Below are 17,275 nucleotides of genomic sequence, written 5' to 3'. Positions count from 1 at the left end.
GGCATGTGTCAACTTTCCCTAAAATTCACCTTAGACAGCTCTATAGGTCACGCCAACTTTCCGGCGTGGGTAGCAGTCTTTCCCATTTTGGCAGCAGAAGAGTAATCTAATCTAAGGTGCAACTTGTTTGTAATTAAAAGTAACCGCGAGTACACAACTTCAACCGCCAAAGAGAAATTTATGATTTCCGGTCTTTTGGGCACTAGTTTGGGGTGAGTTTTAAAAAAACAAAAAGAGGGGAAAATCCCATCTGTTGCATAGTTGGGTTTTTTCATTAATTAGGCGAACGATTTGGCAAGAATCCCAATGCACAAGGTGTGGATGGAAGGCAAAAGACACCAGCAGTCGGCGCAAGCGCAACCAGTTCATCCAGCGCACATCGAACCTGCACGCAACCGTCAAACTCAGCGCAACCAACTTAAATCTGCGATTAGCATCGTTGTGTTTAGCAAAATTGCGAATATTCGCCCTAACCTAACCCCTTTCGCCCGAGTTGCGCAACGCTCGTCATTACACCCATTCATAATGCAGCTTCAGTTTTGTTTTCCCTCCAATTCGCTAATGGCGTCGGCGCGCGAACTGCTCTGAGCAGTGTCAATAAACCCGTAATTTGCATTACGTTTGGCCCAAATTAAGTTCTGAAGACACTCGGAAGGATTGACCGCGAAAGTGATGTCCTAAAAAAAGGTAGTGAAAATAAAGAAAATACAAGTGATTTAGGTTAAATTATAAGTCGATTACTGTTTTTTGTTAATTATTTCCGAATGGCAATGGCCGGGCGAAAATTTGTTTAGAAAAACCCCAAAGTCATAAAGAAAAGCAAGTGCAGTGTGGTGTTGCGATGCGCAACAGCAGTGTTGACCTTTTTCTTGTCTTTTATCTTGCTTATAACTTTTAACCCCACACTAGCACATCGCATCACGAAGAAAACGCTTTCGTCGATTATTGGTGAGTGAGAAGAAAATCATGTTTAAATTCAAAGAGAAAAGTAAAAAAAATTATAAAGGTTTAATCTCAATCGACAAAAAAACAGAAGATGGACAACAGAAATGTGTGAAATCAAAACGCACTCGTTTTAGGAAAAAGACGCAATTCTGTTTTGACTCAATCGCACAATGTAATTATTGTGCACCCGCACTGTTTATTCTATTCATTAATTACTTTTAAATGCTTAATAAATTCCCCTCCCCATTTGCCTCATTTTTGATTTCGTCGAAAAAAAAGAGAAGTTATGAACAATTATTTACGCACTTTATTTTGTAAGCTGAACGTGCGATTGATAATACGGGTATGACGGGTTCGTCTCTTTCATTGACAGATTCATTGAAGCTCAGAGACAGAGACAGCTATATGGATACTGCTTGAGATTTTTTTGGTAATAAGTTCACGGTCACACTACCTTTTTAACGATAAACTTAAACTTTATTGTTTTGTTTATTATACTGTGTTTATCCCGTTAATTTTAACGTTTAAAGGGTCTCAGTTGTTACCTTTAAATGGTTAAAATTGTTTCGTATACATTTAAGCCTCGCTTCATTCATTCATTCCGTTTTGCCGTGAACTCCAATAAATGAGCAAAACGTACTTTTTAAATACAATTTTGCTCATTAATGTATCGGCCCCGGTGGTATTTCATCGAATGTTTTTTTTAAACTAAAATCCGGTGCATGTTTTTTACTATCGGGTACCGGTTCCGACAATTTTGTTCATTCACTGCTCATTGGAATCGTCATAGGTTGTCTTGCTCGCACTTACGTAAAATCGTATAGTTAAAACAAAAAATCAGCAATGAATGAGGCCAACAATGTAGTGTCATAACCCCATTACAATAGATAAATAACAATTAATACATTGTGCGGAAAAAAAAAGATTGAAAAATTTAAGAACAATTTGTTTTGACACTTACTTTTTTCCTGTGTACCTAAACATTTTATACGTAAAGTATTATTTTCATGGCAATAACCTATTTTCAGTTTGGTTTAATTAAATAAAATGGTTTATTATACAAATGTTTTTTTCTGTGTTCTTTGAGGAGTAATTAACCGATGATAATGAATAATAAATCTTAATCTTAAATTTTGGTACTTCAAATGCTAAGACTACACAGATGAGAAAAATGAAATAGTAAAAATAATTATCTGACCATAGAATTTCAATTTGAATATTTAAATTGTTTGAATATATTTAAATTAAATTTGAAATCATAATATTTATTTTCATATTAATATTCATATTAATATTAAATTTTCAGATATTTTAGTTATATCCGAAAATAAGCGAACGAAATATTAAACAATTTTTTACAATTTTTAAAAACCGCAATGGATAAAAACCAAAAGGAAAATATTTAAATTGAATACAAAATATTTGGTTAAGTTTCCAATGTTCTTTCACGGCACATTTGTTTAATTTGTTAACAATTGCGACACTGGAAGGTCAGAAGTCGAATTTAGCAGATAGCAGCTTCAATTGAAAATAAAGCGGACACACAATAAGATGTTGTTCATTGAATTCAAAGCAGCGCAAAAGAAGAGAAGCAAAACTCTTATCAACAATACTAAATTTAAATTTGTATTTGTTTTTGGTAAAAGTTTCAATTTCGGATTGTTTCCCAGAATTAGTCATGAATTGTGGACTTTTTTTGTTTCTGGCTACGCTAATCGCCTTTCAAAATGTCATGGCCACAAATGCCAAAAAATATTATTTGCTGGAACAGGAAGAAAAGACCAACCCGTATTTGAAGGAAATCTATAAGCAAATTGATAAGTTGGAGAAATTTAAGGTAAATAAATAATTGTAAGTATTTTAGCATTATAAAGATTCAATCTACATTAGATCAGACATTCAGCTGCCTTTACCATTGGCCCAAACTACTATTCGGATGACCGTATTCCTATCGTAGCTGAAATGTATGATATTTATTCAACAATAAGTCGGATAGAAGATCACTACAAGTATTTAAAAGCCTACGAGACGTTTAAGTTTGAAAATGACACCCTACTAAATTTAGCGAAGGCCCAGGTTATTACAAGCGAGCGTGAAAATCTCCAAGCCGTGGAACACCTCCACCTTAAGCTATTCGGAACTGAGGATGTGATTGGACAACTGGCCAGCGGCAACCAGGTAATAAGTATAATTTTCCGGTATCCCCTAAAAAATAATTCGAATTTAATAATTTAATTTTTAAAGATGTTTCAAGACTATACCTGCCGAACACCACAATCGCCCCAGCTATATCTTTACATGTTGTATGAGCAGTATGTCCTCGTCGAACTGAAGGCCCACGCCTTGATAGAGTGGTCCTGGATGATGCTCAGGAAGTTCGGACAGGGTGGATCCATCGAGGATGAAAACAGATCCCGAGATGCCTACAAGCGAAGGACGCCAACCACTCTGCCCAAGATCAAACAATTGATGAGCCGAGCAGATCGCTCTGTTTGGCGCTGCGATCCAAGGGAGCACGAGGTCAGAGTGACCTACGAGGAGGTCACCCGCCTGCTGCAAGGTTACATTGAAAACGAGGTGGACCTGAACAGTGATGGATCCTGTAGTCGGGGTTGCGCCTACTACAAGTCCACAAAATCTGAGGGCTGCTTTGACAATAAGTTCTGCTCCGAGCAGCCAAAATGTTCCGGTGGAGTGTACGACTGTCGCTATGTGGAATCCAATATGAAAATTTGTCAGGCGGCAAGCAACCAGAATAGACGGTACGATTTCATCCAGTATGAAAGTGGACGGGTCTACGGAAAAGGTGGCAGTTGCCATACATGGTTAAATAAAGCAAACAGCTGGAATCGGTGGATCTTCCAAGAATGCAGCTACTGCCTTTGCTTGTGCGATGATCAGGGAGTTGAGTCGGATCGCTATTTTAACTTGAGACCAGTGATCGCCGATGTGGAGAGAAACAGGTAAGATTTACAGTCAAATGTTAAACCATATTTATCTGGATTCCTACCAGATAACAGTTGAAACCTCATCTAACAGAGTCGTGACAGGCGTTCGTTTTGTGAAGCGCAATCGCGTTTTCCACCTGCAGATTCAAGAGGGCGAAATGCTGCCACTTGGAGTCATCAATGAATCCACCCTAGAGTGGAAGCCCGCAGATTTGTACAACATAACCGACAAGGATGTACAAGAGGGCATCGACTTCCACATGCTGAGCTACGAGAAGCGATCCGTAGATCTGGTTGAACTGAAAGCGGAGAACAACTCCGTGGTTACCGGATTGCGGTTCAAAGTGAGAGGAACCCATCTTCACCTGGAGGCTCAATGCAGTAGAGTGGAATTCCAGCGCGGAATTTTAATTGAGCCGAAAACAACGAGCTACTGGATGTCTGGAGGTAACGATGAACCAAGGTAAATCTTAACTATTATTCGGCAATTTATTTAAATATTATTGTTTATAATTTTTTTACAATTCAAACTTCAGGGATAAACTGCCCCTCAAGGACCCCCAATTGCCCACGCAATCTTCCACTGCATCGATACCTTATCCAAGTGATAACCACTTTATCGAATTTGCTAATACGGGATTTGACCAGGATGCCGGCCAATCAACTGTGCCCTTCATCGACATCCAGGACGTGATTTCAGATCCGGCGGTTCCTCTATCCGGCATTGGCTTATATTTTAAAGGAAGAGATGGTTTTGGTGGCTTCCTGGCCCCTAAGATCATCACCTATGACTTCACGCCCTATGTCCAGCTGCCCACTTGGGAGTCTATGCAAACTGTAGTTAGAGAAGGCGAAAATCCTTAATAAATGTTGTTCTTTCAATTAAAGGTTTTGATTTTTTTTTTTAAATAGAAAGTATGGTCAGAATAAGTATTTTTAAAATAAAGTATACATAACATATTTCATTTCAGCCTCATCGCGTATGTATTTAAAAACAAGAAATTTGTCATATTTACAATTTTTTTCCGATTAATTATTCCGATTTATGTTTAAAAGTGAGTGACTACTTTGTATATAATCAAAGATGGGCGCTGATCTTATATAATATATATATTTTATGGAGTCACAAATGTCTCCCTATCAGAGTTTCAAACTGAATTTATGACTTTTTGCATGCCCAGAAATCTATGCCAAGCCATTTTGATGTTTAAAAATTCTTTTTAGAGCCTTTTTAAGTTAAGGGAAAAAGTAAGCAAGGGTTTATTGTCAAAAAAAACTTTTTTATGATCAGGGGTCAGAACTGTGTTCTTCTGTTTTTTCAATATCCACGTAATTTGAGAAAGCCTCCTGAACATGGTATTGGTCTATTTTAATATAAAATTGATTTGAGGTCTCCCGTATAAATTAAAACCAACATATTAAATATATTAAAGTTTTCTTTTTTAATTAATAAAAAAAACCAAAAACGTTAAATGGTTTTTGTTTAAAATGCTTCTAGTTTACGGTCTTTCAATTTAAAGCGCTTTGACCTGAAATTAGTAATATATATTTTATCAATGAAACTGAACTCGTCAACTGTTCACTTAAAAACTTTCTATCCTCCTCTGTAAAACTTAAAGCTATAGTTGTATTAATTCGTGAAACTATTTAATTTAATTTAATTTAAAAATGTAAATTTAATTTAATTTAAATATGTAAATTTAATTTAATTTAAAAATTAAAGGCCGAATGCATTAGTTGTAGCTACTTAAAGCTGTAGTTGTATTAATTCGTGAAACTATTTAATTTATTCAATACTTAATAGTATACGTTCCCCATAGCCAGATATTCTAAAGGATATTTTGGTTGAAGCCACCCAAGTAAAAATTAAACATCTACATACACCCAACGCTATCACAATTACTTGAGAACCATACTGGTGGTATGAAATGGGGTTGGTTATTTGAAATATGTCAACAAAAAAATAAATTTATTTTTATAATTTTATTATTAGTATGTTTATTAAAATAATTATATGTATAAAATATTTTGGATTGTCCGATAACATAAATGATTCATACAGATAAGTTTTTAAAAATCCACGGTTATTTTTATTTATAAATAATAGTTCATTTGAAAATATAACTTACTAAGAAGGACGCCAAAAAAATGTGCGTAAGAATTGAGGGCTTTTTTGCCAGAAAGCCCTTTCACATTAAAGCCAGCTGCGAATTCATCAGTTATGATACGTTGTAGATTCTTTATGACGCCTCTTTCAGTCTTCAGTCAGCTCTCATTGCGATCGGACGTGCTTTCTTCTTCGCTATGTCAATCTGTTCCGAATGCAATTCCGAAGTAACTGCTGCGCAGCTTCGCTGTTTCGATGCGATTCGGTGTTCTTCTCTTTGCCGCCGCGCTTTTCACATTTCTTGTGTCGAATTGCAGCTGGATGCAATTAAATTGCTAACGAACCTGCCAAACCTTTTTTGGCAGTAGGTTATAATTTATAATTTTAGTTATAATTTTTTTTTATTTATTTTTTCGATTGTTCCTATGGGAGCTATATGCTATAGTCGTCCGATCCGGCTGGTTCCAACTTATATACTACCTGCAATAGAAAAACAACTTTTGGGAACGTTTCATGCAGATAGCTTTAAAACTGAGAGACGAGTTTGCGTAGAAACGGACGGACAGACGGACGGACAGACGGACGGGCAGACGAACAGATGGACAGACGGACATATCTTTAGATATGTGGTACTTTGGTAATTACATTTCTTCGTGATTGTAAGCGCATAAAATAATTTTTATATTTTTTTATTATTATATACATTACACTTTTTTAATCGTACAAAAAAGGAGCTTTTCAAAAAGTTCTTATTCAGAAGGAACAGCAAAAGACTCCAAGTTTGCGGTTAACTTTGACTTGTATCAATTTACAATACAAAAAAAAACTTCAGAGTTTCGTTTGCCTGATTCCGCGCTAGCTTGAGATATTATTTACTGCAATGTCAAAGCATAAAAACAATTGCAAACGATCAACTAAAGAGTTTCGACTGATTATAAATAATTATTAAAAACCGTGGTGTGTGTCTCAGCTGCCGGCGATATTGCCAGACTTATTTTGTTAGGCTTACTAAGACAGATGCCGATAGATGGCGCTGGCTTAAGTCATGCAATATTGCCTTACTAAGACGAATGCCGATAGCTCGAGTGATGCAATATTGGCTTACTAAGACAAATTCCGACAGATGACGCTGGCTTAAGTCATACATTATTACCTTACTAAGACAAATCCCGATAGAGAGCGATGGCTCAAGTGATGCAAATTGGCTTACTAAGACAAATTCCAACAGATGGCGCTGGCTAAGTCATGCATATTGCCATTCTAAGACAAATGCCGATAGAGAGCGCTGGCTCGAGTGATGCCTTATGGACTTACTAATACAAATATCGATAGAGGGCGTTGGATCCAAATGAAGTTCTAAGTTTCCATATCAGGTGAAATTTAAACTGTGCCCGTCAAAAAATAAATTCAGCAGTATGAGTGTCCGCAGTACTCTAGGGAAAAGTTGCAGATAGCATTCAAAAAAAATTTCTCAGATTTGCTCTTTCTTCACTTAATTTTGCTGACCGTTTTCCATCATACTCTCGCAGATGTCGTCTTGTCCATCTTTCTAGACTTAAAGACCGTAGGAAAATACAAGCCTTATTTATCTTGGATGAGCTTCTTGCTGGCAGCATAGATTGCCCTGAGTTGCTTTCCAAGATAGAATTTTGTGTGCCAAGCAGGTCTTTTCGTTCTCACGAAACTTTTTTTATTAAGCATTGTAGGACTAATTACGCCCTTTATGAGCCTATTTTTCGGGCTTTTCGATTATATACTGCTTTACCACCTAGCATGCGGCTCGACTTCAGTTCAGTTATTCTTTAGTTGAATATTTTTTAGCTTGTTATGTTAAGTTTTAAGATATATATAGATTAATAATATAATTTATAATATTAATATCAATTTAAAAGAAATTGAATTTTTCTTACAATTTTGGCAATTTCTTGGTCTATGGGTGCAAGTATGTCTTCTTCAGAAAATTTCCTGTTAATCTGCTATAGTCTAGTATGGTTTGGCATAAGTTGAGATTAGCAACTCGCTACTGTGGACAACAAAGGAACTTATAATGGTAATAAATATCATTATTTTTGTTTTTTTCGGCCGTTAGGCAAAATTTTTGAACAACATCTTAGAGGGCTTATGACCTTTATGTTGTCGGTTACAATTTTATTCCGTTCCATCTGCAGTCTCTCTAGTTTCCTTATTTGTCTCATCTTGTTAGTTTTTTGGCAATGTTCCTCTCGCTCTCCATAAATGATGTGAAGTCGTTCGGTTCTAGCTGTTTTTGTAACGTCGTTCTCTTCTCCTCTCTCTTTTTGATTAGTCATTTTTGTATATGATGTTAATGTTTGATCAGCAAGCTTTAAGAGGATCCCGCCTCAAGGGGAACTGGGGTAAAAGAAAATTTGGGGTAATGTGGATCTATTTTACTTGAAACGAAAAAATCGACTTCCTTTACCTGGTCAAAGAAAGTTAGGGGGAGTTGGGGAAACATTTTGGTTCTGCAGGTCCCATCTTCTTCAAATTAGCCAACAATTGGCAGTGGGCATCAAGCATCGCCGTCATTAGGCTTTTCACCTCTATGACTTCCCCTTCAGCATTTGAAATCTTACCTCGACCTGCGAAGAGGAAGAGTAAGAGGATCCCGTCTCAAGGGGATCTGGGGTAAAAGAAAATTTGGGGAAATGTGGATCCATTTTACTTGAAACGAAAAAAATTATGTTAGCAATTTTTTATAAAAACCACTTAATATTAACAACTTTGAAATACTTTAGAATGGATAGTCTTGATTGGTAAGAAACGCAAATGTTGGTTAAATTAGTTATATTTTTTGTCTGAGGTCTACATTTAAATATAGTCATTTTCATTAAGAAATCTCCTTCTTTGTCCCACTGTGTCTAGTATTGCACGATCAAATGCACTTTCTTGGTTTGATGTTTTGTGGTCTTTGATGAGCAAAGAGAATTTAGTTCGCGCCTTTTCTTGTTTCTCTTTGTCATTAATAGTTTTGAGGATTTCCTCTCCGTCCGCAAAATATTTTAAGAGAGGGAATTTCTTCTTCTCTATTGGTAGAGCGAACTTTCGCCAAAAGTGATTGTATTGCTGGTGGGAACTCGGTGTCCGTTTTTTCACAAACCAATCAGCTGTTTTTTTGTTGTCGACTTTTGTGTTTGGCAATGTTCCTCTCGCTCTCCATAACGTCGTTCTCTTCTCCTCTCTCTTTTTGATTAGTCTATTTGTATATGGTGTTTATGTTTGATCAGCAAGCTTAATATTTTCAATTGGTAGTAATGTGTGTGTCTGTCCAGTAATTTGTTTATGTCAAATGTATGTCTATATCGCCTGTAAATAGTTTGTTACTCCTAGGGCTGTCTTTTATGAATTTGTTTAATGTTTGTTTTTAACTTAGTTAATTTAGTTGATGTCAATTAAAAATTGTTAATCGTTGGTCTTGCATTATAGTAGCTACGTTTAAGTTCACCATATCCCATGTTGGAGTGTAATGCTATTGGCGTGCCTTCCGTTGTTTAGTGTAGTTAATGTTGGCGATCTTTCCAAATTATATTGATTGGAAAAAAAAATATATATTTATGTCAATTACATACGTCCCGGCATTATCCGAACATTTAGAGAAATACGATTGCTACGACAAAGAAAACATAAGCATCGCACATAAACCGGACCACACATTAAAATCTATATACAACAAAACAAAATTAAAGATAAATGCAATTGACAAAAAAGACGTGATATATAAAAAAAGAACAACAACGAAATATGAAAAAAAAGATATATATAGGAACAACAAAATCGAAACAGACTAGCACAGCATAAATCAGACTCAAAGCTAGACACCATACGAGCGCGCTAAAAACTGCACTCATGTCCCACTGTGCCAAGCATAATCACTCTCCGAACTTCGAAGAGGCGAGTATTTTATCACAAGAACAACACTATGCCAAACAATTCACCATAGAAATGCTACATATCATAAAAACACCTACAGACATACGGATGAACTACAAAACGGACACTGACAATTGCGCTCATTTACTAGGGAAAGAAAAAGAACAATTAGTTAACAACTCCACGTCACCGGACGCAGACGTGTTAATTAAATATATGTTGATTGTAAATTGTTCTTGTTTATTAAGAATATTAAAAGCGTCGTTATTCTTTTAAAGTTGTCCTGAAGTCGGTTTACCCAAAAACAAAATAACCCAAAATTAAAACGGAGTTATTTTTTCAACATCCTGACCTCGAGCTGGCTAACAATCAATATAATTTGGAAAGGTCGCCAAAACTAACTACAATAAAAATAATCAATTTTAATATTGAAATATTAATGTGGAGAAAGCTGATTTCCTGTTTACGAAAAGTTTTACTTTTCGGAGAGAAATGTTTAGGGTTTTTAAACTAATATCAAAATATGGACTATTTTTTTGGTCAATAGCCTTATTATAAGTAGTCAATTTTACCTAAAAATTCTAGCTGCTTTCAAATCATTTCTGTAAAACATTTTGATAAAATATTATTGGTGATAGATATCATAAAATTACTAAAAATGTTTTAATTAATATTTCCAAAACTATCCGTTTTTTACCCAGTACATTTTTCCTCTACAGTTTTGTACACAGACAGTTTTTTTTTCTATTTGTTCCAAAATTTTATTCGGTTTCTTGACGCTTCGTTTAACTTTTTGAAAGAAATTTTCAAATTTATACGCTGTAAATGAGTTTATGTGTCCGCACCCAGAGAAATAGTAGACTTATTTTTAGGCTATGTATTACCTAAAAAATTCAATATGGACTAAAATTTCAACTTTAGCTCGCATTACATAAAACTTTCAAAATATGGACTATTTTCCTACTTTTAAGGTTAAGGGTGGACTATTTTTGTTAGGTCAATAGCCTTACTAAAAGTTGTCCATTTTACCTAAAAATTTCTAGCTGCTTTCAAACCATTTCTGTAAAACATTTTGATAAAATATGTATGAATTAGTTGCTTATTGTTATACAGTTAATAATTTAAGGAATTATTTTAAGTTTCATTTCGCTTAAATGTTATACGAAATTTCGATAGATAGATTTATGGAAAATTATAAGCTATCGTTATCGCCTTAAAATCGGTGGCATGCCATCACTTACAGAAAGCACGCGCATTTCATAGTTTCTTCAAAGTGCAAGTGCAAGTGAAAAGTTTTGAAGCAATTAAATCTGCAAGTATGTAATGCGAAATAACTTTATTTATACGCATTTAATTGCCTGTTTTTTAAAACGGATTTAAACAAGATATTTTCTTGGTCGCCACTTATTCACATCCATACACACATACATATAGAAATGAATTGGTTTGTTTTGCAGTGTTCTTGTTGGCATTTATGATTATAATATGTATAGATAATTAGAGATAGCAATCGTTTTACTTAGGCACATTTGACTAAAGACTGTCAAAATAACGTCCTTAGAAGAGAGCAGCTCCTGCGTTGAGATCACCCTATATAGTTACTTGCCGGCAGAGCAGCAGCAGAACCATGGCAGAGGCCGACACGATCAGTATAAAACCGCACACACACCGACAAGACTCGCCGTACAAATTAGTCACAAATATAATCGTTCCCAAAAATGCTATTGGGAACAATTATATTTTTTATTTCAATTTTTGTTTACTTAATTTTTTTATATAAACATTTGCTTTTAAATTTATTGTATTAGTCCTGGCCGTTTACGTCCTCTCTCATCTTTTTGGCCATACTTTTAGCCTTATAAGTTTTATTTTTGGCCCTAGTGAAGTCCAGTCGAAGGTCTTTAATATGGTCGGTGAAGCGGTAACCGTCCCTCCTTTGTGACTCTGAAAATATAATAATAAGAAAATATAATATAAAATATAATAATCAGAAGGAAATATGTAATTTTATTAAAATATGATTGTAAGTTTGTAAAACACTTACCGAATAATGTTTCATTCAAATGAACGTAGGACGCAAAACATTCCCTGTCCCTAGTACCGTCATAATTTAGCTCCATTATTAAGCTTGGACTTAATATTCTACTACAATTTTTTGACAGGTTGTCCTCGAAAGTGTTTTGAATACTGCAATCTGAAAAATAAAAATAATCAATATAATTTCGAAATGTTAATGATTTCCAGTTTACGAAAAGTTTTACTTTTTCGGAGAGAAATGTTTAGGCTTTTTATAAAACACTTACAAATTTAAGTTCATTCCCAGTTATTTGGGAGTCGACTTCCTTGAGTTGTTCAAAGGAAGTCAAAGGGAATTGGGGAAGCAATTTAGTATCTGCCGGTCCCATCTTCTTTAATATCGCCAACATTTGGCAGTTGGCTTCTAGCATAGCCGTCATAAGGCTTTTCACCTCCACGACCTCCCCCTTGAGCTCTCGGATCTCCCTTTCGAGCATTCTAACTCTTACCTCGACCTCCGAAGAGGAAGAGGAAGTGGATGGCGCCTCGAGGGGAACTGGGGTGAAAGTAAATTTGGGCATATGCTGATCCATTTTACTTGAAACGAAAAAAACAACAACTTATTATTAACAACTTTGAAAACGCAAATATTGCTTATGGAATATTACATTTACTTAACTACTTTAATTTAATAATTCAAAATGACACTCACTTGATAAAATGTTAATAGTGATAGTAGATAGTAGGTATTTTGTAAAAAGCCGTACCTTAGCTTTGTGATAGTCTCCAACAGTTTTTTTAATTATAAATTTTTTTTTATGTTAATTAAGGTTTGTCGTGCGCGAATCCCAGGCATAAGAGCCCACCTTCCGACAACCGACCGAGGGGAGCATTCGTATAACGCACGACAGGAATACGCGAAAGATAAACGGATTCGACGAAATGCTTTTAATTTATAAATTAGTTAACAGTGTGTAACAAAGGAGTTAATACTACTTTGTCATTGAAGGGAATGTAAACATATTTATAACATATTTCATCAACAGAAAATGCTTCTGCTTCACTGTTCCAATTACAATCAGTGAGGAGAATACCCAAAGATAAACTTAAGACTGGTATGTCAAAAAAACTATATATATTTTTTAAAACGGATTTAAACAAGATATTTTTTTGGTCGCCACTTATTCACATCCATACACACATACATATAAAAATGAGCAGTTAGCTCAATATCCCATTAAAATAAATTGTCCTGGAATCGAACTAATGCGCATTTACCATACAAAATTATGCTGAAGTGGTTATTTATGTGTGGATGGGCTTGAATTGCAAACGTATCTAGATCTCAGTTTATAAAGTAAGTGTATTACATTCCAAACATTATTTAAAAATTTGGCTCAAGAAAGGGTTAAAGAGCATTACAGCCTGGAAATTTTAAACAAATTAAAAGATGATATAGGCGAAGGTAAGTTTTTCTATTCGTATACATTTACCATATTAATACGTCTATATTTGCAGATGCGTTAAATATTAATAGTAGAATAAGCCCGCCGGTTTCGTTGGCTTATAAAATTAATTTCAATTTTGCTGACAAGATTTTTAACTATAAAAAGAAAGACATTATTTACAGTAACACATCGTGTAGATTTGAAAATTCGACACATTACCAACAATTTCAAAAAGTTTATTCAATGCTTTACGTATATTGTAAAATTCCGATTACGCTATAAACAAATATATATATATATTAAATATCAAGTTTTTATATTATAAAACACAATATTTTATTTGAAGGAGAAACATATATTTTTGTTCAAAAGCTTGTCACAACATTTAGCCCAAATTATTATTATTATGAAGTGGGAGGATATGGGCCATTTAAATTAATTAACCATTAGAGAATACATAACCTTCCATTTCAAAAACTATATTAAACCGAAAAATTTTAATTAGCTGTAATTAGTTATAATTAATTAGGATAAGATTATTTTAAAACAAATAAAACAATAAAAATAAAACAAATTAAAATTTTAGTTTTAGGCATAACTGGTAAATAACTGGTAAATTTATACCTAATTTTATGGTCATCTTTGAATGATATTTTAGGTCTCTATTGTATAGGTCGCCAGTAGGCTAAAAATAAAGTAATTTTTTTTTACCAAAAATTTAGGGTCTTGAGTAGCCTAAATTTGTTTTACTGTCCGCCCCACTGTCGATGTTATTTGTTAACAGTCGAGAGCAGTTATGTCCAGATGAATTCTCATCTCGCTCGCAATAGGTTTAAGTGGAGTTAGTTAGTTACAATTACGAATGCTAAAAGTGAAGTTGATGATTGTGATAGTTGTACAAAATAAAAGTGGAATTAAAACTGAACCAGCGAGTCGCTATTTATTATTTAATATTAGGCTATCAATTACTTACAATATAGGCTTTTTTTATTTAGCTTAAGGTCATATCTGGCCTGAAATGTTTAGGTCATGGATTCCTAAACTTTGGTCCATAAATGGTCTTAGCGCCATTTTTAGGTTATGTTTCCTAAAATTTTAAGTAATTTTCTCACTTTTTAGGTCATTTTTTTCTCTGGGTGCAAGTTTACGGGCGCAATCAGTTAAATGTAACAAATTGTGGACATTATATGTTAATCATTCTTTTGGATATATATTTGTAAAATTTATATATGAAGGTGCAAATGGTAATTTGGACTAAGAAGTGATCTATTCGAGCACATAAGAAGCAGGAAGTGATAATAACACTCATCAGAAATTTTATCTTTTAATAAAACTTGACCTAAATATAAAATAAATATTCTGTTCTCAACCGCTTTCCATCGTGCCAGAACTTCTAGAGGTTTGGGCTTTCTCACAAACTCGGCCGTCCAAATTTTTTTTAAATTTGTTAGTAATTGAGAAATTTTTTGATGAATTTTTTTTTAATAATTTTTTGTCAACAATTAAATTAATCATTTTATTCGAGAGGAAAAGCTGTAATTATGTTAAATAGAATTTATTAGAATAAAAGTGATTTATTTTGGTAAAATGGCAAGTGGTGTGAAGGAAAAGATCTGTTTCGAAAATTGCTAATATGCAGACCTGGAACTTCACTATAAACAGTTACATGGCTAATACGTTTGTTAACTTGGTTGAATTTCATGCAGTCACTAAATGAGTTAGTACCTGGTATCTCACACATAATCGATCTTGCGGGGGCATAACAGATAAAAGACCTTAGTTTAATACGACACGTTTGTCACCAATTTTAAGGGGACAATCAAAATCGATCATTTATTCGTCTACATTAGCTGGCCTTCGATTACCAACGTAAGAGCCAATCAAAAACACATCACTGCTGGGAATATTTTGAAAGTATCCTAAAATTGGCCACAAACTGGTATTTTAACATTTAAAAAGTGGTAGACCGTCAACGTTGACATCTAAAACGATTTCGGAATTATCTTCGAGCTTATCTTTTATAAACTCCAAATAATTTTGAATGCCAATGTGAGTGTAGTGACCAGATCTAACAGTACGGATAACCGCTTTAGGTAAATTTAAGTTGAGATCCCCGTTAGCTGAGCGAGGAACATCTAGATTTCCCGAATTTAAAATTTGTAAGAGTGCATCAATTCACGGAGATTCGGTTTATTTTCGCAATTAACAAATGCATTATTAAGATCCGCGTCATCTATATCATATTCAAAAGAATAATTCAATTCCCTTTCCGATTCGGGTTCACATAAATTTGGGCATTCATTTCCAGAAATATTTTCTGTATCAAAAGTAAGAGCTCTAGCAGCCGATTGCTGAAACTCTTCCTTTTGTTTTTTCGTCAAACGGTGAATATTTTATCGCGACATTCCCTCATTTTAAATTATATTAGTTTTGTTTATTTTGTAAAATATATTTTTTCAATTAAATTATTAATTTTTTTTTATATTTATGATCTCTAATTAATTAAATTTATGTTTTTTTTTCTTAAATTTTTGTTCACTTAATTTGTGTTCTTAGGTCCACCCTAATAAAACACCACTAGTATGTAGATATAGGACAACCAAAGGTAGAAGTAAAAGAAAAGAAACACAAAATTTAAATATATGTAATATATATAAATTACATTTTGTTTTGAAATAGTTTTTCTGGAATTAAACGAAAATAATATTTAAAACGCATAAATTTAATTAACTATTTATAGATGTGTATATATTATAAAATAAAACTCAAATCTTTTTGCAGTGTACGCTCAAAAAAATTCTTATTTTTCTTTGTTTGATTAACAGCCACACACGGTTTTAGAAACAATTTGTTTAAGCCCGTACACTGTTTTTAAGACTGTTAATAAGTGTTTATAAATTGAAATTTTTTTGGCACAGGTAGACTTTACATGTTTTTAAATTAGTCCAGTTTTTGTTCACGTTTATTCGTTCACATTATTAGTATTTGTATATAAGATTGTTAATAAGTGTTTTTAAATTGAATAATTTTTTGAAACAGGTACACATCTCATATTGTTTTAATTAATCCAGTGTTAGGTTTATGTAATTTTTTTAACAATATTGGAAATCCTTTGTCTTTTTAGTTTGTTTATATCAATTACTTGAAAATTTCAACGGCAGCGATTTTAATTATTATTTAAAACACAGCACATTGTCTCCAAGAAAATCGACCTTGCTCATTACCAGACGTATTAAAATAGCATTAGTAATGCGTCTATTATCCCCAATATATAGCAAGGAGTCATACAAGGGTGTGACCGTGTCGATGAGGGTTTTCAAGGCTGTAGCTAAAGGCTGGAAAATTTTTGCAATTTAAAAATTTAAAAATTAGACAATCATTATCGTACACCCGCTTCAGGCTAGCAAGGGCTTTGGGGTAATTTTGAGCAGTGACTTGAAAGGCCTGACTGTTCCTAAAGCGTCTCCAGCTAAACACGAAATTAAATGATTGAATTTTTTAATATCGTGTAAATTGACGTTTTTATCAACGAAAGTTTCAAAAAGGCTTATACAAGTTTTTAATTCCGCTAAACGTCGGAAGAGCGACGCTCGACAGGCGGCATTGAGGCGGGCGATTTGCCGGCGGAGCGGATTTCTCGATATTATTTTGTTTGTGCAAGCAACGATTCACACAAACCACCGCCAATATTCCTATCTGATGTTGCTAATATAACTCAAATGCTGTCATACCTCGGTAAAAAAAATTGATAAGCAACACTTTTACTACAAAAGTCAACGCGATGGACATGTTCGAGTAATGGTTTAAACTGTGGAAGAGTATAGAAAACTAATTAAAACTCTAAGTGATGATCTAGTTAATTTCCATGCCTATCAACTTAAACAAGAGAGAGCCTTTAGGGTAGTTATTAAAAATCTTCACTT

At 34.0% G+C, this 17,275-nt stretch overlaps 1 protein-coding gene across 5 annotated transcripts; it reads left to right on the top strand.

The window, feature by feature from the left end:
- Window positions 1-644: 644 nt before the first annotated feature.
- On the top strand, window positions 645-4,780 carry LOC108139448. Of its 5 annotated transcripts, XM_017262174.2 has the most exons (7): window positions 645-687; window positions 910-948; window positions 2,616-2,782; window positions 2,836-3,123; window positions 3,190-3,908; window positions 3,985-4,356; window positions 4,430-4,780. In XM_017262174.2, the coding sequence occupies exons 3-7, from the start codon at window positions 2,624-2,626 to the stop codon at window positions 4,755-4,757; spliced, it is 1,866 nt and encodes a 621-aa protein (XP_017117663.1). In that variant the 5' UTR covers window positions 645-687; window positions 910-948; window positions 2,616-2,623; the 3' UTR covers window positions 4,758-4,780. The 5 variants fall into 5 exon arrangements, with proteins under 5 accessions (XP_017117663.1, XP_017117681.1, XP_017117677.1 ...); XM_041707073.1 differs by lacking the exons at window positions 645-687; window positions 910-948 and having other exon boundaries at window positions 2,726-2,782; window positions 2,841-2,954; window positions 3,011-3,123; XM_041707072.1 differs by lacking the exons at window positions 645-687; window positions 910-948 and having other exon boundaries at window positions 2,725-2,782; window positions 2,841-3,123.
- The last annotated feature ends 12,495 nt before the right edge of the window (window positions 4,781-17,275 follow it).

Source organism: Drosophila elegans, unplaced genomic scaffold, assembly GCF_018152505.1.
Source record: "Drosophila elegans isolate 14027-0461.03 unplaced genomic scaffold, ASM1815250v1 contig_149, whole genome shotgun sequence".
NCBI lineage: Eukaryota > Metazoa > Arthropoda > Insecta > Diptera > Drosophilidae > Drosophila > Drosophila elegans.
The sequence above is the reverse complement of the archived record's forward strand: the minus strand, read 5'-3'. Positions and strand labels throughout refer to the sequence as shown.